The 27,926-nt window shown below is 55.0% G+C and overlaps 1 protein-coding gene and 1 long non-coding RNA gene across 2 annotated transcripts; one reads left to right on the forward strand and one right to left on the reverse strand.

The window, feature by feature from the left end:
• The first annotated feature begins 1,559 nt into the window (after positions 1-1,559).
• On the forward strand, positions 1,560-26,652 carry LOC145534173 (uncharacterized). The gene is made up of 4 exons (XR_014074307.1): positions 1,560-1,671; positions 9,190-9,301; positions 16,821-16,932; positions 24,446-26,652. It is a non-coding gene; the product is annotated as an uncharacterized LOC145534173 (long non-coding RNA).
• Positions 3,692-5,475, reverse strand: LOC145534055 (uncharacterized). Its single transcript, XM_081561422.1, has 3 exons — positions 5,306-5,475; positions 4,594-4,906; positions 3,692-4,341 (listed from the first exon to the last, which is right to left on the reverse strand). Exons 1-3 carry the CDS (start codon positions 5,438-5,440, stop codon positions 3,710-3,712), a joined length of 1,080 nt encoding a protein of 359 aa, XP_081417548.1. The 5' UTR covers positions 5,441-5,475; the 3' UTR covers positions 3,692-3,709.
• Positions 26,653-27,926: the final 1,274 nt, after the last annotated feature.

Below are 27,926 nucleotides of genomic sequence, written 5' to 3' on the forward strand. Positions count from 1 at the left end.
TTTGCTGTGAGTATTAGAAATGCAAGTGACTTCTCTTCCCCTTCCTCCCTGTCCATCTCTCAGAGCCACCGGGAAACAGAGGCCTCATCCACGGTCACACAGGCCTGAGGGGGTGCAACTAGACTGTTGTTTCTTCAGGACCTCAGTGCTGGACATCATCCGGGATCCTCTGTGTGTGTCTTCCTCAGTCTGGTGTCCCTTCAGACCTTTCCCTAGTTTTCACAGGCTTGTTGTGTTGGTGTTCTTTGTCTGTTTGGAGACACATCCTTGATAAGCTTTGTGTTTCCACTCATTCGTCTGGCGATGTATGACCTGTCTTTTGCTTTTGTCATGAGGTCTTTCCCACAGTAGATATCTTTGATTTTGCCAAGTCCACTGTATTCTCTGGGTTTTTTTGTGGACTGCCTTTTAGTTTTGTGTGTGAAGACTCAAAGCACGTGTCCGGTTTCTGCTCATTGTTCTTCTAGATTGGTGACAAGTTTTCACGGAAAGTTTGTCTAGGGATAAGTGGAAGTGAACTCGGTGTAAGGTGTCAAGTCTCCATCTCCATTCATGTCATCCCCTGCAGTTTCCAATTCCCTGTTCCTGAGTGGTTTTGGAGACCTTGTGGGGAGTTTGGTTGCATTGGAGTTTGCATTACCACCTTGATTCGATTCACACTGTTCTGCCGTCAGGGACACTGTCAAGGGGGAGTGAGGAGCAGCCTGCACTTCCAGCAGTGACCACACGGTGGGGCGAGTGCTGCTCTCCCCTCTGGGAGCCCCAGGCCACAGGCATCCCAGTGAGGAGCCAGCTCTGTGCTCAGCTGAAAGGAGTTAGTCTCTCAGGGGCCTCTGAGCCCTTGCCTTTGGATCACCCAGGGTGGGCATTGACTGGGACAGAAAAAATTGCCCTGAATTCCATGGACGGAAGAGCCTGGCTGTGTAGAGTTCGTGGGTTGCCGTGAATCAGACACAACTGAGGACAGAAAAATTCAATACATTAAAACACTTTTGGGGGGTGGGGGTGAGTGAAAGGGGGTGATGTGGGTTTTTTTGTCTTATATAACAGCCAAGGGAAATCTAGTTTAAACCTAAATTCACATAGACGGGAAAGGTATAGCTCTCCGTCACCCTATTTAAAAAAAAAAAAAAAACTACTAAACTTTTCTGAAAGTTTATTTACTAGCTTCCTTGAGCAGTTCATGGTGAAGGTTTTTTTTTTTTTTTTTTCTGTGACATTGGCCTCATTAAAAAGTACGGTTTGCCTTTACTGGATAATTTTGTTCATTGGTTTCTTAGGGAACCTTGGTAATATTTGAGTTTCCTGGGGAGTATGGTCACATGACCTGGCCCTGGCCAATCGGTGCGTTCCACCTCCCTGGCCACTGTGATTGGCTCCGGGCTGGGGCAGTGCCCAATCGGGGCCCAGGGCCGGGCCTGACGTTGGAAGCCAGGGGAAGACGAGCTGTCGTCCTGCTGGGGTAGGGGAAGGGGTGGGGCCGGGGGAGGTCAGGCTCCAGCAGTGGGAGGGGCGTGAGGTCCGCCTGCGGCAGTTGGTGACCTTCCCGCTCCCCTCAGGGCAGAGCCGCCGGCCTGAGAATGAGGGCGCTGCTGAGCCCAGGGGCTGGGATGGCCCGTTGCTGCTGTGGTCCCAGAGCTCCACCCGAGACCTGAGGGAAACCTTCTGCCCGTGAGTCCTCTCCCGCTTGTCTGTCAGCTTGTTTGAAGCATGCTGGGTTTTCTGCCCAGCTGGCTAAGGGGAGTCCCTGGAAATGCAATGGTGTGGGTTTTGGCAGACTTCAGGGAAGACATGCCAGATGAGCCTGGGAGACTCCAGCTTAATCTGGATTCAGGAGATATCTCTTCGGGCCAGCTAGTAATTGTAGGATAAGCCTAATGAGTCTTCACAGGATGAAGAGAGTAACGTGCCAAGGTAGCATTCGATGTCCTCATTCGAGAGGATGAAGCTGGTGCTCAGAGAAGGGGGGAACTTGGCCACAGCAAGGAGGTGTGCACCCAGACAGAACCCCCAGATCCGGCCATTGGAGCTCAGGGAGGCCACTGGTGTGGCTTGTCCCTGTGGCAGGGGCCGAGGCACGCAGCCCACCCTGATTCCTGTGGGGGCCTGACTTGGGAAGTGCCATCTGGTAGCTTTGAGACTCACCAAACCAAATTGCACTGGAGAGAGGAGGGACACCTTCCTTCATCCACCCCCCACCCCCGCCGGCTTCCCACATACCCTGACCCCTTTCTCTCGATTTCGGAGCCATTTCCAGAGTCCCGCTCATATGACCTCATTCGAAGTGCACTGTGGACGAGCTGCCATCTGCAGCTGCTACCACAGCAGCCAAGGGCTTTAGCTCCCGAGTACCTCCCTTCCTTTGGAACTTGGGGGCCCTCTACTCCCCACTTGCACACCACAGACCTTTGCTGAGGATTGTGGGGACCCTCACTCAGTTTGCAGCACGTTGTAGCCATCCCTGTCCTCCTTTGAAACTCAGCTTGTGAGCTCCTTTGGAGCAGCGTGGCCCACCTGGCTGCAACGGAAGAGACACAGCTGACAGTGAAACAACAGCTTAGATCTGAGAGCCGGAAAGCTCTGTCAAAAGGGACCTCCCTCTTCACGCCGTAGAGGCTGTAGGAGCCGCCAGGGTTTCGGAACCAGTGCTGGGGCCAAAATGACTCCACAGCTGTTTTCCTTCCTGGGGAGGGTTCTGGCTTGAGTGGGAATGGCTCAAGTCTAAGGTTCTGAAAGCCCACTGTGTGCAGATGCACGGTACACAGAGAGGAGAAGGTGGAGTCCTGCCCTGGAGGTGGTCACAGCTCACGGATGAGCCAGGCAGGCAGGCAGGCAGGGCATGAGAACACCTGAGCTGCCTTCATGAGTGAATGGTGTGGGGGCAGAGGAAGAGAAGCCGGTCTGCTCCCTCATGTGGTGCCCAGGGCAGGTTGTCCCCAGAGGAAACCCTTACGACGGTGAGGAGAATCCCTGCTGTTTCCCAAGGGGTTCCGTCGGTGCGTGTCTTCCCCGGAGCGCTCAGGCCGTCTCTAAAGTACACTGGCCATGGGCATTGCCTCTCCTTGGAACTTCCCATGTGTTTCTCTTTTTTATGGAACAGTGATTTTCTAGAGGGGTTCTGGGCCACAAGGATGTTGGGTCATTTTCTAGCCTTCTGTCATGAAGAACGCTTTCCTGGGCGTTGGGGTGGTTTGTTGTTCCAGCTCCCTTTCTTGGCTTCTTTTGGGAGCTGGTGCAACAAGACGAGCTCAGCCTCTGCCTTCTGGCTGAGATGTCACCCTTCAAACAGCAATGCCTGCCTGGATAATGATGGCAGTGGCCAAAAGGGCTTCGTTTGGCACATGGTATCTTGAAAGGACATACACCGACCTTTCAGATATCAAAGGCTAGTTCAAATGACATAAAAATGAGAACTCTCCAATGGAGTCTTACAGTAGGTGGAGAGTCCGAAAAACACTGCTTCAGTCATTTCACGGAGAGTCATTGATTGGGGACACCAAGAATATAGGAAGGAATGCACAAAGAAAAGATGAAATTGTGTTCAGGATCGGGGGAAGGGATGAACAGGGCGTGCTTGCCTTGAATCCAGGCTTTGTTGGGGGGTGGGGCATAAAGATCAAACGGGTCTGAAACTACCAAGTGGTGATGGTAACACAGGATCACCAGATTACACAACAGTGTTCCCAAATTGCAACAATGATGAAAAAGTTTACGAATCCCAACTTAACCAACAAAAATACAGGAAACCATACAAAAAAGAAAACATCACCAGAAAGGTGGAAACAAACCAAATGCAAAGCAGTTCAGGGGAAAGGAACTCCATGTCCCCTGGGGGCAGACCGAGTTGCCGGCGTCCACGGTGAGCAGACAGGGATGGAGGCTGCAGAGCCGACCGCTCCCCTGGACGTGGTGTTTCCGGCAAGGGCTCTGGGTGTCTGTCCAGAGCGGGGGCTCGTTCTCCCTGCAGGGGTGGGTGAGTCATCGTGGGCGTCTGGGTGTTGCGCGGGAGCCAGGGCAGGCTCTCCCTGCCGAGGCGGTGACTCCTCCTCTGCCTCGGGTTCTCCTGCCAGAGCCCGAGCAGGTACAGGTGCACGTGGAGGTGGAGGTTCTGGCTGAGGGGGTGGGACATCAGTGCCTGGGGCTGGGGGTCCTGCAGGCACGGAGATCCGATCTGCCCGGTGTGCTGGCCAGTACCCAGCTGGCCTGGTGTCTCTGCGAGGGCAAGTCTCGGTTCTCCATCTGCCCTCGGTGGATCCCTGGGTCCTGCACCTGGAGCCACCACCTCTGTAGGGACAGGTCTGGGAAGTGGAGCCTGGTTCCAGTTGGAGGTCAGTGCTAGAGCTGGGGGAGAAGCAAAGTTTGCCCACAGGCCAGCCTTGGCATGTGCGTATCCCGGGACAGAAAGCTTCCAAGAGATTCCCAAAGAATACCCAGCGTCGGATGTCTTTTGGGACTGAAGTGTGCGAGACGGGGGGCGGGGGGTGTGAGGCCAGCGCTTGCTGCAGGCCCAGCAGCAGCTTTCGGGGACTCGTCCCTGTGTAGCTCAGCACCCCGTCCCCACACACTCCCGTGCAGCAGCCCCAGCATCCTCACCTCTGTGCTCTGGCGTGCTGGGCTCCAGGTCCTCCTGCTGCCTCAGAGGCCGGGGTTCTCGGGACTCTGGGTCGGAGCCGGGTGTGCTGAGCTCCGTGGCAGCCTCAGACTGGGCCGGCGGGTGTATCCTGGGCGGTGTCTCTGCAGCAGGCCTTCCCCGCCTCCTCTTCTCCCCCGGTGGGCCTGATGCCTCCGTGGGCACGCTCACCTGGAGCCTGCACTGGGCCTCACGGGCGGGGGGGTGGTGCTCCGACCCCTCCCTCCGGGAGGTGGATGGGGTGTCCCCGTCCTCGGCCTCATCACGTGGGAAGCTCTGCAACGACAGTGACCGTCAGCCAGCCATGCTGGGAGTTTTCCAAGCTGGGCCTGGCCAGTGGAACCGCTGCTTCTGCCTGCTCGAACTTCTCTTCCCAGAAGGGTCAGAGACGTGTGTCTGCTCAGATCCCCACCCGGGAGGAAAGAGACCCACCTGTGGGTGTGAGGTCAGCCTGGGCGGCCGCCGCTGCCCGCACACTCCCCATCGGGCCCAGCCTGCTCTCCCCTGGGGTGTGGACACAACTTGTCCGCAGGCTTCTGACCCCACATCCGCCTGGGCTTCCTTGAGGGAGACACACCCCGAGAAACCCGCATCCACACACACAGGCAAAGGACCCGGTGTTTCCGGGTGGCATGGGCGAGGTGGCCTGGCCCGGCCTGGGGCTCCCCGTGTTACCTTTCTGTTTCTCCGGGCAAACGGCCAGAGGCCTCTCGGGGGTGTCCTGAGCCAACGTCGACAGGGTGCCCACGCACACTGCCTGTGAGCTCTCCTGAGGCCCCGGCCTCTGGGCATGGGCAAACAGCAGAACATCCTGGCAGCAAGTGATCTGGCTGGGGGCTCCTCTCCACTCTGGAGGCCTGGATACCCGGGTTGCGGGTTCTGTTGGGTTCTGTTGCCGGCAGGTGACATCATCGCCTGGGGTTCGTGCTGAGGTCCCTTCCCCAAAACTTCCCAAGGGAATCTCTGGGTTTCTGACTGCTCGACCACCCCCCTTAGGCCATGTGCAGGCACAGAGACACCCACACAGCCCAGCCCACAGCCCTGGGGAGGCCTGGGTGCAGCCAGGGCCTGAGCTCCGAGGGCCCTGCTGCTCTCAGACCAGGCTCCTTCTTCTCATAAGTGGTGTGGCCCTGGACAAGCATATGCCCCTCAGGGTTTCCCCAGTCTCTCCATCTGCAGAGTGGGCGTCATTCTCCCATCTGCTTCCTAGGTCTGTCGGCCTACGAGCAGCTCCATGCCTTTCCACCTGGGGCCGATATCACATGGAGCTCGTGCGCTGAGACTTCTGAAAGAAAGATTCCATCCAGGGCTGACATAGCACAGAATGGGGCAGAACGAGGCCTGGATGTGCCGTGGTACCCAGGAAAACGCACTCCCCCTCCTGACTGTTTTGAGACCCCGCATCCAAGTTGGAGGAACGAAAGGAAAACTCGAAGGTCTCCCTCTCTTGTAGAAAAGAGTAGCCAACTTTCTGGTCCTCTGTTTCCATTGAGATTCTGTTCAAGTGTCCCAGCTCGGCTTCTGCGGGTGGCTGAGCTTCTAATGGCTCCCTGCGTTCTTGTCTTTTCCTCTGCAAACCTTCCCTCCTTTTTCCCCTTCTGGGGTGGATGGGCGCTGTCTTTGCTTCTACCTTCGAGACAGATTGAGGAAAAGTCTGGACCATCGACTCCTTTCCTCTCTTTGGTTCCGTGTCTCTCTCTGGCTGTGTCCCTCTCTTTTCCTTTCTCAGTTGTGTCTGGGTCTTCCTCTTTCTCTCTCGTGTGTGGATGGATGGATGCTAGGAATTCCACATGTATATGATTAGATGAGGGTTATGTTTTAGGGATAGGTTAGAGGGAGAGAAAGGCTTCAGGTCGGAGTTGGTCATAGGGGAAGGGTCAAGGGTGGTGGTGGTGTTTCTTGGAATCTGAGTGCTGTGCATTCTTCGTCTCTTTCCATATGAACCCCTTCTCAGATACACCACTTGGAAGGAGTCTCTCGTGTTCCGTTTCCTATCTTTTGCATTTGTGAATGCTTAGCTTCTCTGTTGTGAAGAGGTTCCATTGGATGGAAACCCATTGGTGTACTTCGTGTACCTCTTTCCCTTAATTGAAGAGACCCATTTCTACCTCCGCCCAGCAAATGGCAAGGAGACTCTGATGTTAAGGAGCCTTTGACCTACGCTTCTTTCTAGCTATCTCATGACATCAGTCTTTAGGGTGAGGTTTTTCCCCAATATTGAGGTGGTCTGAGATCCAAACCAATAGCGTTCTTCAGATGTAGCTGTCTGGGTTTCCCATGGACATTGATTGAAGAGGCTTTCTTGTTCCCATTTGGATAATCTCCCCTTCTGTGTCAGAGATGAGTTGACGATGGATGCTGGGGTTTGTTTCTGGACCCTCAACTTTATTCCATCGATCTGGATCTGTGTGTGTTGTTGTATTCCCAATAGCATACTGTCCTGCCGCTGCTGCTGCTGCTGCTAAGTCACTTCAGTCGTGTCAGACTCTGCGCGACCCCATGGCCTGCAGCCTACCAGGCTCCTCCGTCCAGGGCATTTTCCAGGCAAGAGTACTGGAGTGGGTCGCCATTGCCTTCTCCGATACTCTCCTGAGGATCCTAGTTTGGTCGTCTAATTTCCTTTCACACAACCTTGGATGTCCGTATCGGGGCCTTTTCGTCGGATTGTATTGACAATTTAGGCTCTTTTCTGTTTCCGTAACCCCTTTTGCAATTCTTTGTTCGGTGCGAAAATGCATTGGCATTTTGGGAGGAATAGCATCGAAGCTGTGGATTGCCTTGTGGGGCTGTGACATCATTTTACCAATAGGAATTTTTCAAGCCCTGAGCACAGCTTCTCTCTCCAGTGATTGGTGTGGGCTTGATCTTCCTTCTTCCATCTCTCGCCGTTTTGTGAGAACAGGTGCATCCTTCCCTTCTGGGTTAGATGGACTCGTGGATATCACTTCAGTGCATGGCATTGTCAGTGGGGGTGATAATTCCCTTCTCATTGGAAGACTTTGCTGTGAGTATTAGAAATGCAAGTGACTTCTCTTCCCCTTCCTCTCTGTCCATCTCTCAGAGCCACCGGGAAACAGAGGCCTCATCCACGGTCACACAGGCCTGAGGGGGTGCAACTAGACTGTTGTTTCTTCAGGCCCTCAGTGCTGGACATCATCCGGGATCCTCTGTGTGTGTCTTCCTCAGTCTGGTGTCCCTTCAGACCTTTCCCTAGTTTTCACAGGCTTGTTGTGTTGGTGTTCTTTGTCTGTTTGGAGACACATCCTTGATAAGCTTTGTGTTTCCACTCATTCGTCTGGCGATGTATGACCTGTCTTTTGCTTTTGTCATGAGGTCTTTCCCACAGTAGATATCTTTGATTTTGCCAAGTCCACTGTATTCTCTGGGTTTTTTTGTGGACTGCCTTTTAGTTTTGTGTGTGAAGACTCAAAGCACGTGTCCGGTTTCTGCTCATTGTTCTTCTAGATTGGTGACAAGTTTTCACGGAAAGTTTGTCTAGGTATAAGTGGAAGTGAACTCGGTGTAAGGTGTCAAGTCTCCATCTCCATTCATGTCATCCCCTGCAGTTTCCAATTCCCTGTTCCTGAGTGGTTTTGGAGACCTTGTGGGAAGTTTGGTTGCATTGGAGTTTGCATTACCACCTTGATTCGATTCACACTGTTCTGCCGTCAGGGACACTGTCAAGGGGGAGTGAGGAGCAGCCTGCACTTCCAGCAGTGACCACACGGTGGGGCGAGTGCTGCTCTCCCCTCTGGGAGCCCCAGGCCACAGGCATCCCAGTGAGGAGCCAGCTCTGTGCTCAGCTGAAAGGAGTTAGTCTCTCAGGGGCCTCTGAGCCCTTGCCTTTGGATCACCCAGGGTGGGCATTGACTGGGACAGAAAAAATTGCCCTGAATTCCATGGACGGAAGAGCCTGGCTGTGTAGAGTTCGTGGGTTGCCGTGAATCAGACACAACTGAGGACAGAAAAATTCAATACATTAAAACACTTTTGGGGGGTGGGGGTGAGTGAAAGGGGGTGATGTGGGTTTTTTTGTCTTATATAACAGCCAAGGGAAATCTAGTTTAAACCTAAATTCACATAGACGGGAAAGGTATAGCTCTCCGTCACCCTATTAAAAAAAAAAAAAAAAAACTACTAAACTTTTCTGAAAGTTTATTTACTAGCTTCCTTGAGCAGTTCATGGTGAAGCTTTTTTTTTTTTTTTTTTTCTGTGACATTGGCCTCATTAAAAAGTACGGTTTGCCTTTACTGGATAATTTTGTTCATTGGTTTCTTAGGGAACCTTGGTAATATTTGAGTTTCCTGGGGAGTATGGTCACATGACCTGGCCCTGGCCAATCGGTGCGTTCCACCTCCCTGGCCACTGTGATTGGCTCCGGGCTGGGGCAGTGCCCAATCGGGGCCCAGGGCCGGGCCTGACGTTGGAAGCCAGGGGAAGACGAGCTGTCGTCCTGCTGGGGTAGGGGAAGGGGTGGGGCCGGGGGAGGTCAGGCTCCAGCAGTGGGAGGGGCGTGAGGTCCGCCTGCGGCAGTTGGTGACCTTCCCGCTCCCCTCAGGGCAGAGCCGCCGGCCTGAGAATGAGGGCGCTGCTGAGCCCAGGGGCTGGGATGGCCCGTTGCTGCTGTGGTCCCAGAGCTCCACCCGAGACCTGAGGGAAACCTTCTGCCCGTGAGTCCTCTCCCGCTTGTCTGTCAGCTTGTTTGAAGCATGCTGGGTTTTCTGCCCAGCTGGCTAAGGGGAGTCCCTGGAAATGCAATGGTGTGGGTTTTGGCAGACTTCAGGGAAGACATGCCAGATGAGCCTGGGAGACTCCAGCTTAATCTGGATTCAGGAGATATCTCTTCGGGCCAGCTAGTAATTGTAGGATAAGCCTAATGAGTCTTCACAGGATGAAGAGAGTAACGTGCCAAGGTAGCATTCGATGTCCTCATTCGAGAGGATGAAGCTGGTGCTCAGAGAAGGGGGGAACTTGGCCACAGCAAGGAGGTGTGCACCCAGACAGAACCCCCAGATCCGGCCATTGGAGCTCAGGGAGGCCACTGGTGTGGCTTGTCCCTGTGGCAGGGGCCGAGGCACGCAGCCCACCCTGATTCCTGTGGGGGCCTGACTTGGGAAGTGCCATCTGGTAGCTTTGAGACTCACCAAACCAAATTGCACTGGAGAGAGGAGGGACACCTTCCTTCATCCACCCCCCACCCCCGCCGGCTTCCCACATACCCTGACCCCTTTCTCTCGATTTCGGAGCCATTTCCAGAGTCCCGCTCATATGACCTCATTCGAAGTGCACTGTGGACGAGCTGCCATCTGCAGCTGCTACCACAGCAGCCAAGGGCTTTAGCTCCCGAGTACCTCCCTTCCTTTGGAACTTGGGGGCCCTCTACTCCCCACTTGCACACCACAGACCTTTGCTGAGGATTGTGGGGACCCTCACTCAGTTTGCAGCACGTTGTAGCCATCCCTGTCCTCCCTTGAAACTCAGCTTGTGAGCTCCTTTGGAGCAGCGTGGCCCACCTGGCTGCAACGGAAGAGACACAGCTGACAGTGAAACAACAGCTTAGATCTGAGAGCCGGAAAGCTCTGTCAAAAGGGACCTCCCTCTTCACGCCGTAGAGGCTGTAGGAGCCGCCAGGGTTTCGGAACCAGTGCTGGGGCCAAAATGACTCCACAGCTGTTTTCCTTCCTGGGGAGGGTTCTGGCTTGAGTGGGAATGGCTCAAGTCTAAGGTTCTGAAAGCCCACTGTGTGCAGATGCACGGTACACAGAGAGGAGAAGGTGGAGTCCTGCCCTGGAGGTGGTCACAGCTCACGGATGAGCCAGGCAGGCAGGCAGGCAGGGCATGAGAACACCTGAGCTGCCTTCATGAGTGAATGGTGTGGGGGCAGAGGAAGAGAAGCCGGTCTGCTCCCTCATGTGGTGCCCAGGGCAGGTTGTCCCCAGAGGAAACCCTTACGACGGTGAGGAGAATCCCTGCTGTTTCCCAAGGGGTTCCGTCGGTGCGTGTCTTCCCCGGAGCGCTCAGGCCGTCTCTAAAGTACACTGGCCATGGGCATTGCCTCTCCTTGGAACTTCCCATGTGTTTCTCTTTTTTATGGAACAGTGATTTTCTAGAGGGGTTCTGGGCCACAAGGATGTTGGGTCATTTTCTAGCCTTCTGTCATGAAGAACGCTTTCCTGGGCGTTGGGGTGGTTTGTTGTTCCAGCTCCCTTTCTTGGCTTCTTTTGGGAGCTGGTGCAACAAGACGAGCTCAGCCTCTGCCTTCTGGCTGAGATGTCACCCTTCAAACAGCAATGCCTGCCTGGAGATAATGATGGCAGTGGCCAAAAGGGCTTCGTTTGGCACATGGTATCTTGAAAGGACGTACACCGTCCTTTCAGATATCAAAGGCTAGTTCAAATGACATAAAAATGAGAACTCTCCAATGGAGTCTTACAGTAGGTGGAGAGTCCGAAAAACACTGCTTCAGTCATTTCACGGAGAGTCATTGATTGGGGACACCAAGAATATAGGAAGGAATGCACAAAGAAAAGATGAAATTGTGTTCAGGATCGGGGGAAGGGATGAACAGGGCGTGCTTGCCTTGAATCCAGGCTTTGTTGGGGGGTGGGGCATAAAGATCAAACGGGTCTGAAACTACCAAGTGGTGATGGTAACACAGGATCACCAGAGTTACACAACAGTGTTCCCAAATTGCAACAATGATGAGAAAGTTTACGAATCCCAACTTAACCAACAAAAATACAGGAAACCATACAAAAAAGAAAACATCACCAGAAAGGTGGAAACAAAGCAAATGCAAAGCAGTTCAGGGGAAAGGAACTCCATGTCCCCTGGGGGCAGACCGAGTTGCCGGCGTCCACGGTGAGCAGACAGGGATGGAGGCTGCAGAGCCGACCGCTCCCCTGGACGTGGTGTTTCCGGCAAGGGCTCTGGGTGTCTGTCCAGAGCGGGGGCTCGTTCTCCCTGCAGGGGTGGGTGAGTCATCGTGGGCGTCTGGGTGTTGCGCGGGAGCCAGGGCAGGCTCTCCCTGCCGAGGCGGTGACTCCTCCTCTGCCTCGGGTTCTCCTGCCAGAGCCCGAGCAGGTACAGGTGCACGTGGAGGTGGAGGTTCTGGCTGAGGGGGTGGGACATCAGTGCCTGGGGCTGGGGGTCCTGCAGGCACGGAGATCCGATCTGCCCAGTGTGCTGGCCAGTACCCAGCTGGCCTGGTGTCTCTGCGAGGGCAAGTCTCGGTTCTCCATCTGCCCTCGGTGGATCCCTGGGTCCTGCACCTGGAGCCACCACCTCTGTAGGGACAGGTCTGGGAAGTGGAGCCTGGTTCCAGTTGGAGGTCAGTGCTAGAGCTGGGGGAGAAGCAAAGTTTGCCGACAGGCCAGCCTTGGCATGTGCGTATCCCGGGACAGAAAGCTTCCAAGAGATTCCCAAAGAATACCCAGCGTCGGATGTCTTTTGGGACTGAAGTGTGCAAGACGGGGGGCGGGGGGTGTGAGGCCAGTGCTTGCTGCAGGCCCAGCAGCAGCTTTCGGGGACTCGTCCCTGTGTAGCTCAGCACCCCGTCCCCACACACTCCCGTGCAGCAGCCCCAGCGTCCTCACCTCTGTGCTCTGGCGTGCTGGGCTCCAGGTCCTCCTGCTGCCTCAGAGGCCGGGGTTCTCGGGACTCTGGGTCGGAGCCGGGTGTGCTGAGCTCCGTGGCAGCCTCAGACTGGGCCGGCGGGTGTATCCTAGGTGGTGTCTCTGCAGCAGGCCTTCCCCGCCTCCTCTTCTCCCCCGGTGGGGCTGATGCCTCCGTGGGCACGCTCACCTGGAGCCTGCACTGGGCCTCAGGGGCGGGGGGGTGGTGCTCCGACCCCTCCCTCCGGGAGGTGGATGGGGTGTCCCCGTCCTCGGCCTCATCACGTGGGAAGCTCTGCAACGACAGTGACCGTCAGCCAGCCATGCTGGGAGTTTTCCAAGCTGGGCCTGGCCAGTGGAACCGCTGCTTCTGCCTGCTCGAACTTCTCTTCCCAGAAGGGTCAGAGACGTGTGTCTGCTCAGATCCCCACCCGGGAGGAAAGAGACCCACCTGTGGGTGTGAGGTCAGCCTGGGCGGCCGCCGCTGCCCGCACACTCCCCATCGGGCCCAGCCTGCTCTCCCCTGGGGTGTGGACACAACTTGTCCGCAGGCTTCTGACCCCACATCCGCCTGGGCTTCCTTGAGGGAGACACACCCCGAGAAACCCGCATCCACACACACAGGCAAAGGACCCGGTGTTTCCGGGTGGCATGGGCGAGGTGGCCTGGCCCGGCCTGGGGCTCCCCGTGTTACCTTTCTGTTTCTCCGGGCAAACGGCCAGAGGCCTCTCGGGGGTGTCCTGAGCCAACGTCGACAGGGTGCCCACGCACACTGCCTGTGAGCTCTCCTGAGGCCCCGGCCTCTGGGCATGGGCAAACAGCAGAACATCCTGGCAGCAAGTGATCTGGCTGGGGGCTCCTCTCCGCTCTGGAGGCCTGGATACCCGGGTTGCGGGTTCTGTTGGGTTCTGTTGCCGGCAGGTGACATCATCGCCTGGGGTTCGTGCTGAGGTCCCTTCCCCAAAACTTCCCAAGGGAATCTCTGGGTTTCTGACTGCTCGACCACCCCCCTTAGGCCATGTGCAGGCACAGAGACGCCCACACAGCCCAGCCCACAGCCCTGGGGAGGCCTGGGTGCAGCCAGGGCCTGAGCTCCGAGGGCCCTGCTGCTCTCAGACCAGGCTCCTTCTTCTCATAAGTGGTGTGGCCCTGGACAAGCATATGCCCCTCAGGGTTTCCCCAGTCTCTCCATCTGCAGAGTGGGGGTCATTCTCCCATCTGCTTCCTAGGTCTGTCGGCCTACGAGCAGCTCCATGCCTTTCCACCTGGGGCCGATATCACGTGGAGCTCGTGCGCTGAGACTTCAGAAAGAAAGATTCCATCCAGGGCTGACATAGCACAGAATGGGGCAGAACGAGGCCTGGATGTGCCGTGGTACCCAGGAAAAGGCACTCCCCCTCCTGACTGTTTTGAGACCCCGCATCCAAGTTGGAGGACCGAAAGGAAGACTCGAAGGTCTCCCTCTCTTGTAGAAAAGAGTAGCCAACTTTCTGGTCCTCTGTTTCCATTGAGATTCTGTTCAAGTGTCCCAGCTCGGCTTCTGCGGGTGGCTGAGCTTCTAATGGCTCCCTGCGTTCTTGTCTTTTCCTCTGCAAACCTTCCGTCCTTTTCCCCCTTCTGGGGTGGATGGGCGCTGTCATTGCTTCTACCTTCGAGACAGATTGAGGAAAAGTCTGGACCATCGACTCCTTTCCTCTCTTTGGTTCCGTGTCTCTCTCTGGCTGTGTCCCTCTCTTTTCCTTTCTCAGTTGCGTCTGTGTCTTCCTCTTTCTCTCTCGTGTGTGGATGGATGGATGCTAGGAATTCCACATGTATATGATTAGATGAGGGTTATGTTTTAGGGATAGGTTAGAGGGAGAGAAAGGCTTCAGGTCGGAGTTGGTCATAGGGGAAGGGTCAAGGGTGGTGGTGGTGTTTCTTGGAATCTGAGTGCTGTGCATTCTTCGTCTCTTTCCATATGAACCCCTTCTCAGATACACCACTTGGAAGGAGTCTCTCGTGTTCCGTTTCCTATCTTTTGCATTTGTGAATGCTTAGCTTCTCTGTTGTGAAGAGGTTCCATTGGATGGAAACCCATTGGTGTACTTCGTGTACCTCTTTCCCTTAATTGAAGAGACCCATTTCTACCTCCGCCCAGCAAATGGCAAGGAGACTCTGATGTTAAGGAGCCTTTGACCTACGCTTCTTTCTAGCTATCTCATGACATCAGTCTTTAGGGTGAGGTTTTTCCCCAATATTGAGGTGGTCTGAGATCCAAACCAATAGCATTCTTCAGATGTAGCTGTCTGGGTTTCCCATGGACATTGATTGAAGAGGCTTTCTTGTTCCCATTTGGATAATCTCCCCTTCTGTGTCAGAGATGAGTTGACGATGGATGCTGGGGTTTGTTTCTGGACCCTCAACTTTATTCCATCGATCTGGATCTGTGTGTGTTGTTGTATTCCCAATAGCATACTGTCCTGCCGCTGCTGCTGCTGCTGCTAAGTCACTTCAGTCGTGTCAGACTCTGCGCGACCCCATGGCCTGCAGCCTACCAGGCTCCTCCGTCCAGGGCATTTTCCAGGCAAGAGTACTGGAGTGGGTCGCCATTGCCTTCTCCGATACTCTCCTGAGGATCCTAGTTTGGTCGTCTAATTTCCTTTCACACAACCTTGGATGTCCGTATCGGGGCCTTTTCGTCGGATTGTATTGACAATTTAGGCTCTTTTCTGTTTCCCTAACCCCTTTTGCAATTCTTTGTTCGGTGCGAAAATGCATTGGCATTTTGGGAGGAATAGCATCGAAGCTGTGGATTGCCTTGTGGGGCTGTGACATCATTTTACCAATAGGAATTTTTCAAGCCCTGAGCACAGCTTCTCTCTCCAGTGATTGGTGTGGGCTTGATCTTCCTTCTTCCATCTCTCGCCGTTTTGTGAGAACAGGTGCATCCTTCCCTTCTGGGTTAGATGGACTCGTGGATATCACTTCAGTGCATGGCATTGTCAGTGGGGGTGATAATTCCCTTCTCATTGGAAGACTTTGCTGTGAGTATTAGAAATGCAAGTGACTTCTCTTCCCCTTCCTCCCTGTCCATCTCTCAGAGCCACCGGGAAACAGAGGCCTCATCCACGGTCACACAGGCCTGAGGGGGTGCAACTAGACTGTTGTTTCTTCAGGCCCTCAGTGCTGGACATCATCCGGGATCCTCTGTGTGTGTCTTCCTCAGTCTGGTGTCCCTTCAGACCTTTCCCTAGTTTTCACAGGCTTGTTGTGTTGGTGTTCTTTGTCTGTTTGGAGACACATCCTTGATAAGCTTTGTGTTTCCACTCATTCGTCTGGCGATGTATGACCTGTCTTTTGCTTTTGTCATGAGGTCTTTCCCACAGTAGATATCTTTGATTTTGCCAAGTCCACTGTATTCTCTGGGTTTTTTTGTGGACTGCCTTTTAGTTTTGTGTGTGAAGACTCAAAGCACGTGTCCGGTTTCTGCTCATTGTTCTTCTAGATTGGTGACAAGTTTTCACGGAAAGTTTGTCTAGGGATAAGTGGAAGTGAACTCGGTGTAAGGTGTCAAGTCTCCATCTCCATTCATGTCATCCCCTGCAGTTTCCAATTCCCTGTTCCTGAGTGGTTTTGGAGACCTTGTGGGGAGTTTGGTTGCATTGGAGTTTGCATTACCACCTTGATTCGATTCACACTGTTCTGCCGTCAGGGACACTGTCAAGGGGGAGTGAGGAGCAGCCTGCACTTCCAGCAGTGACCACACGGTGGGGCGAGTGCTGCTCTCCCCTCTGGGAGCCCCAGGCCACAGGCATCCCAGTGAGGAGCCAGCTCTGTGCTCAGCTGAAAGGAGTTAGTCTCTCAGGGGCCTCTGAGCCCTTGCCTTTGGATCACCCAGGGTGGGCATTGACTGGGACAGAAAAAATTGCCCTGAATTCCATGGACGGAAGAGCCTGGCTGTGTAGAGTTCGTGGGTTGCCGTGAATCAGACACAACTGAGGACAGAAAAATTCAATACATTAAAACACTTTTGGGGGGTGGGGGTGAGTGAAAGGGGGTGATGTGGGTTTTTTTGTCTTATATAACAGCCAAGGGAAATCTAGTTTAAACCTAAATTCACATAGACGGGAAAGGTATAGCTCTCCGTCACCCTATTAAAAAAAAAAAAAAACTACTAAACTTTTCTGAAAGTTTATTTACTAGCTTCCTTGAGCAGTTCATGGTGAAGGTTTTTTTTTTTTTTTTTTTTCTGTGACATTGGCCTCATTAAAAAGTCCGGTTTGCCTTTACTGGATAATTTTGTTCATTGGTTTCTTAGGGAACCTTGGTAATATTTGAGTTTCCTGGGGAGTATGGTCACATGACCTGGCCCTGGCCAATCGGTGCATTCCACCTCCCTGGCCACTGTGATTAGCTCCGGGCTGGGGCAGTGCCCAATCGGGGCCCAGGGCCGGGCCTGACGTTGGAAGCCAGGGGAAGACGAGCTGTCGTCCTGCTGGGGTAGGGGAAGGGGTGGGGCCGGGGGAGGTCAGGCTCCAGCAGTGGGAGGGGCGTGAGGTCCGCCTGCGGCAGTTGGTGACCTTCCCGCTCCCCTCAGGGCAGAGCCGCCGGCCTGAGAATGAGGGCGCTGCTGAGCCCAGGGGCTGGGATGGCCCGTTGCTGCTGTGGTCCCAGAGCTCCACCCGAGACCTGAGGGAAACCTTCTGCCCGTGAGTCCTCTCCCGCTTGTCTGTCAGCTTGTTTGAAGCATGCTGGGTTTTCTGCCCAGCTGGCTAAGGGGAGTCCCTGGAAATGCAATGGTGTGGGTTTTGGCAGACTTCAGGGAAGACATGCCAGATGAGCCTGGGAGACTCCAGCTTAATCTGGATTCAGGAGATATCTCTTCGGGCCAGCTAGTAATTGTAGGATAAGCCTAATGAGTCTTCACAGGATGAAGAGAGTAACGTGCCAAGGTAGCATTCGATGTCCTCATTCGAGAGGATGAAGCTGGTGCTCAGAGAAGGGGGGAACTTGGCCACAGCAAGGAGGTGTGCACCCAGACAGAACCCCCAGATCCGGCCATTGGAGCTCAGGGAGGCCACTGGTGTGGCTTGTCCCTGTGGCAGGGGCCGAGGCACGCAGCCCACCCTGATTCCTGTGGGGGCCTGACTTGGGAAGTGCCATCTGGTAGCTTTGAGACTCACCAAACCAAATTGCACTGGAGAGAGGAGGGACACCTTCCTTCATCCACCCCCCACCCCCGCCGGCTTCCCACATACCCTGACCCCTTTCTCCCGATTTCGGAGCCATTTCCAGAGTCCCGCTCATATGACCTCATTCGAAGTGCACTGTGGACGAGCTGCCATCTGCAGCTGCTACCACAGCAGCCAAGGGCTTTAGCTCCAGAGTACCTCCCTTCCTTTGGAACTTGGGGGCCCTCTACTCCCCACTTGCACACCACAGACCTTTGCTGAGGATTGTGGGGACCCTCACTCAGTTTGCAGCACGTTGTAGCCATCCCTGTCCTCCCTTGAAACTCAGCTTGTGAGCTCCTTTGGAGCAGCGTGGCCCACCTGGCTGCAACGGAAGAGACACAGCTGACAGTGAAACAACAGCTTAGATCTGAGAGCCGGAAAGCTCTGTCAAAAGGGACCTCCCTCTTCACGCCGTAGAGGCTGTAGGAGCCGCCAGGGTTTCGGAACCAGTGCTGGGGCCAAAATGACTCCACAGCTGTTTTCCTTCCTGGGGAGGGTTCTGGCTTGAGTGGGAATGGCTCAAGTCTAAGGTTCTGAAAGCCCACTGTGTGCAGATGCACGGTACACAGAGAGGAGAAGGTGGAGTCCTGCCCCGGAGGTGGTCACAGCTCACGGATGAGCCAGGCAGGCAGGCAGGCAGGGCATGAGAACACCTGAGCTGCCTTCATGAGTGAATGGTGTGGGGGCAGAGGAAGAGAAGCCGGTCTGCTCCCTCATGTGGTGCCCAGGGCAGGTTGTCCCCAGAGGAAACCCTTACGACGGTGAGGAGAATCCCTGCTGTTTCCCAAGGGGTTCCGTCGGTGCGTGTCTTCCCCGGAGCGCTCAGGCCGTCTCTAAAGTACACTGGCCATGGGCATTGCCTCTCCTTGGAACTTCCCATGTGTTTCTCTTTTTTATGGAACAGTGATTTTCTAGAGGGGTTCTGGGCCACAAGGATGTTGGGTCATTTTCTAGCCTTCTGTCATGAAGAACGCTTTCCTGGGCGTTGGGGTGGTTTGTTGTTCCAGCTCCCTTTCTTGGCTTCTTTTGGGAGCTGGTGCAACAAGACGAGCTCAGCCTCTGCCTTCTGGCGGAGATGTCACCCTTGAAACAGCAATGCCTGCCTGGAGATAATGATGGCAGTGGCCAAAAGGGCTTCGTTTGGCACATGGTATCTTGAAAGGACGTACACCGTCCTTTCAGATATCAAAGGCTAGTTCAAATGACATAAAAATGAGAACTCTCCAATGGAGTCTTACAGTAGGTGGAGAGTCCGAAAAACACTGCTTCAGTCATTTCACGGAGAGTCATTGATTGGGGACACCAAGAATATAGGAAGGAATGCACAAAGAAAAGATGAAATTGTGTTCAGGGTCGGGGGAAGGGATGAACAGGGCGTGCTTGCCTTGAATCCAGGCTTTGTTGGGGGGTGGGGCATAAAGATCAAACGGGTCTGAAACTACCAAGTGGTGATGGTAACACAGGATCACCAGAGTTACACAACAGTGTTCCCAAATTGCAACAATGATGAGAAAGTTTACGAATCCCAACTTAACCAACAAAAATACAGGAAACCATACAAAAAAGAAAACATCACCAGAAAGGTGGAAACAAAGCAAATGCAAAGCAGTTCAGGGGAAAGGAACTCCATGTCCCCTGGGGGCAGACCGAGTTGCCGGCGTCCACGGTGAGCAGACAGGGATGGAGGCTGCAGAGCCGACCGCTCCCCTGGACGTGGTGTTTCCGGCAAGGGCTCTGGGTGTCTGTCCAGAGCGGGGGCTCGTTCTCCCTGCAGGGGTGGGTGAGTCATCGTGGGCGTCTGGGTGTTGCGCGGGAGCCAGGGCAGGCTCTCCCTGCCGAGGCGGTGACTCCTCCTCTGCCTCGGGTTCTCCTGCCAGAGCCCGAGCAGGTACAGGTGCACGTGGAGGTGGAGGTTCTGGCTGAGGGGGTGGGACATCAGTGCCTGGGGCTGGGGGTCCTGCAGGCACGGAGATCCGATCTGCCCAGTGTGCTGGCCAGTACCCAGCTGGCCTGGTGTCTCTGCGAGGGCAAGTCTCGGTTCTCCATCTGCCCTCGGTGGATCCCTGGGTCCTGCACCTGGAGCCACCACCTCTGTAGGGACAGGTCTGGGAAGTGGAGCCTGGTTCCAGTTGGAGGTCAGTGCTAGAGCTGGGGGAGAAGCAAAGTTTGCCCACAGGCCAGCCTTGGCATGTGCGTATCCCGGGACAGAAAGCTTCCAAGAGATTCCCAAAGAATACCCAGCGTCGGATGTCTTTTGGGACTGAAGTGTGCAAGACGGGGGGCGGGGGGTGTGAGGCCAGTGCTTGCTGCAGGCCCAGCAGCAGCTTTCGGGGACTCGTCCCTGTGTAGCTCAGCACCCCGTCCCCACACACTCCCGTGCAGCAGCCCCAGCGTCCTCACCTCTGTGCTCTGGCGTGCTGGGCTCCAGGTCCTCCTGCTGCCTCAGAGGCCGGGGTTCTCGGGACTCTGGGTCGGAGCCGGGTGTGCTGAGCTCCGTGGCAGCCTCAGACTGGGCCGGCGGGTGTATCCTAGGCGGTGTCTCTGCAGCAGGCCTTCCCCGCCTCCTCTTCTCCCCCGGTGGGGCTGATGCCTCCGTGGGCACGCTCACCTGGAGCCTGCACTGGGCCTCACGGGCGGGGGGGTGGTGCTCCGACCCCTCCCTCCGGGAGGTGGATGGGGTGTCCCCGTCCTCGGCCTCATCACGTGGGAAGCTCTGCAACGACAGTGACCGTCAGCCAGCCATGCTGGGAGTTTTCCAAGCTGGGCCTGGCCAGTGGAACCGCTGCTTCTGCCTGCTCGAACTTCTCTTCCCAGAAGGGTCAGAGACGTGTGTCTGCTTAGATCCCCACCCGGGAGGAAAGAGACCCACCTGTGGGTGTGAGGTCAGCCTGGGCGGCCGCCGCTGCCCGCACACTCCCCATCGGGCCCAGCCTGCTCTCCCCTGGGGTGTGGACACAACTTGTCCGCAGGCTTCTGACCCCACATCCGCCTGGGCTTCCTTGAGGGAGACACACCCCAAGAAACCCGCATCCACACACACAGGCAAAGGACCCGGTGTTTCCGGGTGGCATGGGCGAGGTGGCCTGGCCCGGCCTGGGGCTCCCCGTGTTACCTTTCTGTTTCTCCGGGCAAACGGCCAGAGGCCTCTCGGGGGTGTCCTGAGCCAACGTCGACAGGGTGCCCACGCACACTGCCTGTGAGCTCTCCTGAGGCCCCGGCCTCTGGGCATGGGCAAACAGCAGAACATCCTGGCAGCAAGTGATCTGGCTGGGGGCTCCTCTCCGCTCTGGAGGCCTGGATACCCGGGTTGCGGGTTCTGTTGGGTTCTGTTGCCGGCAGGTGACATCATCGCCTGGGGTTCGTGCTGAGGTCCCTTCCCCAAAACTTCCCAAGGGAATCTCTGGGTTTCTGACTGCTCGACCACCCCCCTTAGGCCATGTGCAGGCACAGAGACGCCCACACAGCCCAGCCCACAGCCCTGGGGAGGCCTGGGTGCAGCCAGGGCCTGAGCTCCGAGGGCCCTGCTGCTCTCAGACCAGGCTCCTTCTTCTCATAAGTGGTGTGGCCCTGGACAAGCATATTCCCCTCAGGGTTTCCCCAGTCTCTCCATCTGCAGAGTGGGGGTCATTCTCCCATCTGCTTCCTAGGTCTGTCGGCCTACGAGCAGCTCCATGCCTTTCCACCTGGGGCCGATATCACGTGGAGCTCGTGCGCTGAGACTTCAGAAAGAAAGATTCCATCCAGGGCTGACATAGCACAGAATGGGGCAGAACGAGGCCTGGATGTGCCGTGGTACCCAGGAAAAGGCACTCCCCCTCCTGACTGTTTTGAGACCCCGCATCCAAGTTGGAGGACCGAAAGGAAGACTCGAAGGTCTCCCTCTCTTGTAGAAAAGAGTAGCCAACTTTCTGGTCCTGTTTCCATTGAGATTCTGTTCAAGTGTCCCAGCTCGGCTTCTGCGGGTGGCTGAGCTTCTAATGGCTCCCTGCGTTCTTGTCTTTTCCTCTGCAAACCTTCCGTCCTTTTCCCCCTTCTGGGGTGGATGGGCGCTGTCATTGCTTCTACCTTCGAGACAGATTGAGGAAAAGTCTGGACCATCGACTCCTTTCCTCTCTTTGGTTCTGTGTCTCTCTCTGGCTGTGTCCCTCTCTTTTCCTTTCTCAATTCCCTCTGTGTCTTCCTCTTTCTCTCTCGTGTGTGAATGGATGGATGCTAGGAATTCCACATGTATATGATTAGATGAGGGTTATGTTTTAGGGATAGGTTAGAGGGAGAGAAAGGCTTCAGGTCGGAGTTGGTCATAGGGGAAGGGTCAAGGGTGGTGGTGGTGTTTCTTGGAATCTGAGTGCTGTGCATTCTTCGTCTCTTTCCATATGAACCCCTTCTCAGATACACCACTTGGAAGGAGTCTCTCGTGTTCCGTTTCCTATCTTTTGCATTTGTGAATGCTTAGCTTCTCTGTTGTGAAGAGGTTCCATTGGATGGAAACCCATTGGTGTACTTCGTGTACCTCTTTCCCTTAATTGAAGAGACCCATTTCTACCTCCGCCCAGCAAATGGCAAGGAGACTCTGATGTTAAGGAGCCTTTGACCTACGCTTCTTTCTAGCTATCTCATGACATCAGTCTTTAGGGTGAGGTTTTTCCCCAATATTGAGGTGGTCTGAGATCCAAACCAATAGCGTTCTTCAGATGTAGCTGTCTGGGTTTCCCATGGACATTGATTGAAGAGGCTTTCTTGTTCCCATTTGGATAATCTCCCCTTCTGTGTCAGAGATGAGTTGACGATGGATGCTGGGGTTTGTTTCTGGACCCTCAACTTTATTCCATCGATCTGGATCTGTGTGTGTTGCTGTATTCCCAATAGCATACTGTCCTGCCGCTGCTGCTGCTGCTGCTAAGTCACTTCAGTCGTGTCAGACTCTGCGCGACCCCATGGCCTGCAGCCTACCAGGCTCCTCCGTCCAGGGCATTTTCCAGGCAAGAGTACTGGAGTGGGTCGCCATTGCCTTCTCCGATACTCTCCTGAGGATCCTAGTTTGGTCGTCTAATTTCCTTTCACACAACCTTGGATGTCCGTATCGGGGCCTTTTCGTCGGATTGTATTGACAATTTAGGCTCTTTTCTGTTTCCGTAACCCCTTTTGCAATTCTTTGTTCGGTGCGAAAATGCTTTGGCATTTTGGGAGGAATAGCATCGAAGCTGTGGATTGCCTTGTGGGGCTGTGACATCATTTTACCAATAGGAATTTTTCAAGCCCTGAGCACAGCTTCTCTCTCCAGTGATTGGTGTGGGCTTGATCTTCCTTCTTCCATCTCTCGCCGTTTTGTGAGAACAGGTGCATCCTTCCCTTCTGGGTTAGATGGACTCGTGGATATCACTTCAGTGCATGGCATTGTCAGTGGGGGTGATAATTCCCTTCTCATTGGAAGACTTTGCTGTGAGTATTAGAAATGCAAGTGACTTCTCTTCCCCTTCCTCCCTGTCCATCTCTCAGAGCCACCGGGAAACAGAGGCCTCATCCACGGTCACACAGGCCTGAGGGGGTGCAACTAGACTGTTGTTTCTTCAGGCCCTCAGTGCTGGACATCATCCGGGATCCTCTGTGTGTGTCTTCCTCAGTCTGGTGTCCCTTCAGACCTTTCCCTAGTTTTCACAGGCTTGTTGTGTTGGTGTTCTTTGTCTGTTTGGAGACACATCCTTGATAAGCTTTGTGTTTCCACTCATTCGTCTGGCGATGTATGACCTGTCTTTTGCTTTTGTCATGAGGTCTTTCCCACAGTAGATATCTTTGATTTTGCCAAGTCCACTGTATTCTCTGGGTTTTTTTGTGGACTGCCTTTTAGTTTTGTGTGTGAAGACTCAAAGCACGTGTCCGGTTTCTGCTCATTGTTCTTCTAGATTGGTGACAAGTTTTCACGGAAAGTTTGTCTAGGGATAAGTGGAAGTGAACTCGGTGTAAGGTGTCAAGTCTCCATCTCCATTCATGTCATCCCCTGCAGTTTCCAATTCCCTGTTCCTGAGTGGTTTTGGAGACCTTGTGGGGAGTTTGGTTGCATTGGAGTTTGCATTACCACCTTGATTCGATTCACACTGTTCTGCCGTCAGGGACACTGTCAAGGGGGAGTGAGGAGCAGCCTGCACTTCCAGCAGTGACCACACGGTGGGGCGAGTGCTGCTCTCCCCTCAGGGAGCCCCAGGCCACAGGCATCCCAGTGAGGAGCCAGCTCTGTGCTCAGCTGAAAGGAGTTAGTCTCTCAGGAGCCTCTGAGCCCTTGCCTTTGGATCACCCAGGGTGGGCATTGACTGGGACAGAAAAAATTGCCCTGAATTCCATGGACGGAAGAGCCTGGCTGTGTAGAGTTCGTGGGTTGCCGTGAATCAGACACAACTGAGGACAGAAAAATTCAATACATTAAAACACTTTTGGGGGGTGGGGGTGAGTGAAAGGGGGTGATGTGGGTTTTTTTGTCTTATATAACAGCCAAGGGAAATCTAGTTTAAACCTAAATTCACATAGACGGGAAAGGTATAGCTCTCCGTCACCCTATTAAAAAAAAAAAAAAAACTACTAAACTTTTCTGAAAGTTTATTTACTAGCTTCCTTGAGCAGTTCATGGTGAAGCTTTTTTTTTTTTTTTCTGTGACATTGGCCTCATTAAAAAGTACGGTTTGCCTTTACTGGATAATTTTGTTCATTGGTTTCTTAGGGAACCTTGGTAATATTTGAGTTTCCTGGGGAGTATGGTCACATGACCTGGCCCTGGCCAATCGGTGCGTTCCACCTCCCTGGCCACTGTGATTGGCTCCGGGCTGGGGCAGTGCCCAATCGGGGCCCAGGGCCGGGCCTGACGTTGGAAGCCAGGGGAAGACGAGCTGTCGTCCTGCTGGGGTAGGGGAAGGGGTGGGGCCGGGGGAGGTCAGGCTCCAGCAGTGGGAGGGGCGTGAGGTCCGCCTGCGGCAGTTGGTGACCTTCCCGCTCCCCTCAGGGCAGAGCCGCCGGCCTGAGAATGAGGGCGCTGCTGAGCCCAGGGGCTGGGATGGCCCGTTGCTGCTGTGGTCCCAGAGCTCCACCCGAGACCTGAGGGAAACCTTCTGCCCGTGAGTCCTCTCCCGCTTGTCTGTCAGCTTGTTTGAAGCATGCTGGGTTTTCTGCCCAGCTGGCTAAGGGGAGTCCCTGGAAATGCAATGGTGTGGGTTTTGGCAGACTTCAGGGAAGACATGCCAGATGAGCCTGGGAGACTCCAGCTTAATCTGGATTCAGGAGATATCTCTTCGGGCCAGCTAGTAATTGTAGGATAAGCCTAATGAGTCTTCACAGGATGAAGAGAGTAACGTGCCAAGGTAGCATTCGATGTCCTCATTCGAGAGGATGAAGCTGGTGCTCAGAGAAGGGGGGAACTTGGCCACAGCAAGGAGGTGTGCACCCAGACAGAACCCCCAGATCCGGCCATTGGAGCTCAGGGAGGCCACTGGTGTGGCTTGTCCCTGTGGCAGGGGCCGAGGCACGCAGCCCACCCTGATTCCTGTGGGGGCCTGACTTGGGAAGTGCCATCTGGTAGCTTTGAGACTCACCAAACCAAATTGCACTGGAGAGAGGAGGGACACCTTCCTTCATCCACCCCCCACCCCCGCCGGCTTCCCACATACCCTGACCCCTTTCTCCCGATTTCGGAGCCATTTCCAGAGTCCCGCTCATATGACCTCATTCGAAGTGCACTGTGGACGAGCTGCCATCTGCAGCTGCTACCACAGCAGCCAAGGGCTTTAGCTCCCGAGTACCTCCCTTCCTTTGGAACTTGGGGGCCCTCTACTCCCCACTTGCACACCACAGACCTTTGCTGAGGATTGTGGGGACCCTCACTCAGTTTGCAGCACGTTGTAGCCATCCCTGTCCTCCCTTGAAACTCAGCTTGTGAGCTCCTTTGGAGCAGCGTGGCCCACCTGGCTGCAACGGAAGAGACACAGCTGACAGTGAAACAACAGCTTAGATCTGAGAGCCGGAAAGCTCTGTCAAAAGGGACCTCCCTCTTCACGCCGTAGAGGCTGTAGGAGCCGCCAGGGTTTCGGAACCAGTGCTGGGGCCAAAATGACTCCACAGCTGTTTTCCTTCCTGGGGAGGGTTCTGGCTTGAGTGGGAATGGCTCAAGTCTAAGGTTCTGAAAGCCCACTGTGTGCAGATGCACGGTACACAGAGAGGAGAAGGTGGAGTCCTGCCCTGGAGGTGGTCACAGCTCACGGATGAGCCAGGCAGGCAGGCAGGCAGGGCATGAGAACACCTGAGCTGCCTTCATGAGTGAATGGTGTGGGGGCAGAGGAAGAGAAGCCGGTCTGCTCCCTCATGTGGTGCCCAGGGCAGGTTGTCCCCAGAGGAAACCCTTACGACGGTGAGGAGAATCCCTGCTGTTTCCCAAGGGGTTCCGTCGGTGCGTGTCTTCCCCGGAGCGCTCAGGCCGTCTCTAAAGTACACTGGCCATGGGCATTGCCTCTCCTTGGAACTTCCCATGTGTTTCTCTTTTTTATGGAACAGTGATTTTCTAGAGGGGTTCTGGGCCACAAGGATGTTGGGTCATTTTCTAGCCTTCTGTCATGAAGAACGCTTTCCTGGGCGTTGGGGTGGTTTGTTGTTCCAGCTCCCTTTCTTGGCTTCTTTTGGGAGCTGGTGCAACAAGACGAGCTCAGCCTCTGCCTTCTGGCTGAGATGTCACCCTTCAAACAGCAATGCCTGCCTGGAGATAATGATGGCAGTGGCCAAAAGGGCTTCGTTTGGCACATGGTATCTTGAAAGGACGTACACCGTCCTTTCAGATATCAAAGGCTAGTTCAAATGACATAAAAATGAGAACTCTCCAATGGAGTCTTACAGTAGGTGGAGAGTCCGAAAAACACTGCTTCAGTCATTTCACGGAGAGTCATTGATTGGGGACACCAAGAATATAGGAAGGAATGCACAAAGAAAAGATGAAATTGTGTTCAGGATCGGGGGAAGGGATGAACAGGGCGTGCTTGCCTTGAATCCAGGCTTTGTTGGGGGGTGGGGCATAAAGATCAAACGGGTCTGAAACTACCAAGTGGTGATGGTAACACAGTATCACCAGAGTTACACAACAGTGTTCCCAAATTGCAACAATGATGAAAAAGTTTACGAATCCCAACTTAACCAACAAAAATACAGGAAACCATACAAAAAAGAAAACATCACCAGAAAGGTGGAAACAAACCAAATGCAAAGCAGTTCAGGGGAAAGGAACTCCATGTCCCCTGGGGGCAGACCGAGTTGCCGGCGTCCACGGTGAGCAGACAGGGATGGAGGCTGCAGAGCCGACCGCTCCCCTGGACGTGGTGTTTCCGGCAAGGGCTCTGGGTGTCTGTCCAGAGCGGGGGCTCGTTCTCCCTGCAGGGGTGGGTGAGTCATCGTGGGCGTCTGGGTGTTGCGCGGGAGCCAGGGCAGGCTCTCCCTGCCGAGGCGGTGACTCCTCCTCTGCCTCGGGTTCTCCTGCCAGAGCCCGAGCAGGTACAGGTGCACGTGGAGGTGGAGGTTCTGGCTGAGGGGGTGGGACATCAGTGCCTGGGGCTGGGGGTCCTGCAGGCACGGAGATCCGATCTGCCCGGTGTGCTGGCCAGTACCCAGCTGGCCTGGTGTCTCTGCGAGGGCAAGTCTCGGTTCTCCATCTGCCCTCGGTGGATCCCTGGGTCCTGCACCTGGAGCCACCACCTCTGTAGGGACAGGTCTGGGAAGTGGAGCCTGGTTCCAGTTGGAGGTCAGTGCTAGAGCTGGGGGAGAAGCAAAGTTTGCCCACAGGCCAGCCTTGGCATGTGCGTATCCCGGGACAGAAAGCTTCCAAGAGATTCCCAAAGAATACCCAGCGTCGGATGTCTTTTGGGACTGAAGTGTGCAAGACGGGGGGCGGGGGGTGTGAGGCCAGTGCTTGCTGCAGGCCCAGCAGCAGCTTTCGGGGACTCGTCCCTGTGTAGCTCAGCACCCCGTCCCCACACACTCCCGTGCAGCAGCCCCAGCGTCCTCACCTCTGTGCTCTGGCGTGCTGGGCTCCAGGTCCTCCTGCTGCCTCAGAGGCCGGGGTTCTCGGGACTCTGGGTCGGAGCCGGGTGTGCTGAGCTCCGTGGCAGCCTCAGACTGGGCCGGCGGGTGTATCCTAGGCGGTGTCTCTGCAGCAGGCCTTCCCCGCCTCCTCTTCTCCCCCGGTGGGGCTGATGCCTCCGTGGGCACGCTCACCTGGAGCCTGCACTGGGCCTCACGGGCGGGGGGGTGGTGCTCCGACCCCTCCCTCCGGGAGGTGGATGGGGTGTCCCCGTCCTCGGCCTCATCACGTGGGAAGCTCTGCAACGACAGTGACCGTCAGCCAGCCATGCTGGGAGTTTTCCAAGCTGGGCCTGGCCAGTGGAACCGCTGCTTCTGCCTGCTCGAACTTCTCTTCCCAGAAGGGTCAGAGACGTGTGTCTGCTCAGATC

The sequence above is a fragment of the Giraffa tippelskirchi genome, chromosome 14, assembly GCF_054371585.1.
Source record: "Giraffa tippelskirchi isolate mGirTip1 chromosome 14, T2T-mGirTip1v1.2.pri, whole genome shotgun sequence".
In the NCBI taxonomy this organism is placed as follows: Eukaryota; Metazoa; Chordata; class Mammalia; order Artiodactyla; family Giraffidae; genus Giraffa; species Giraffa tippelskirchi.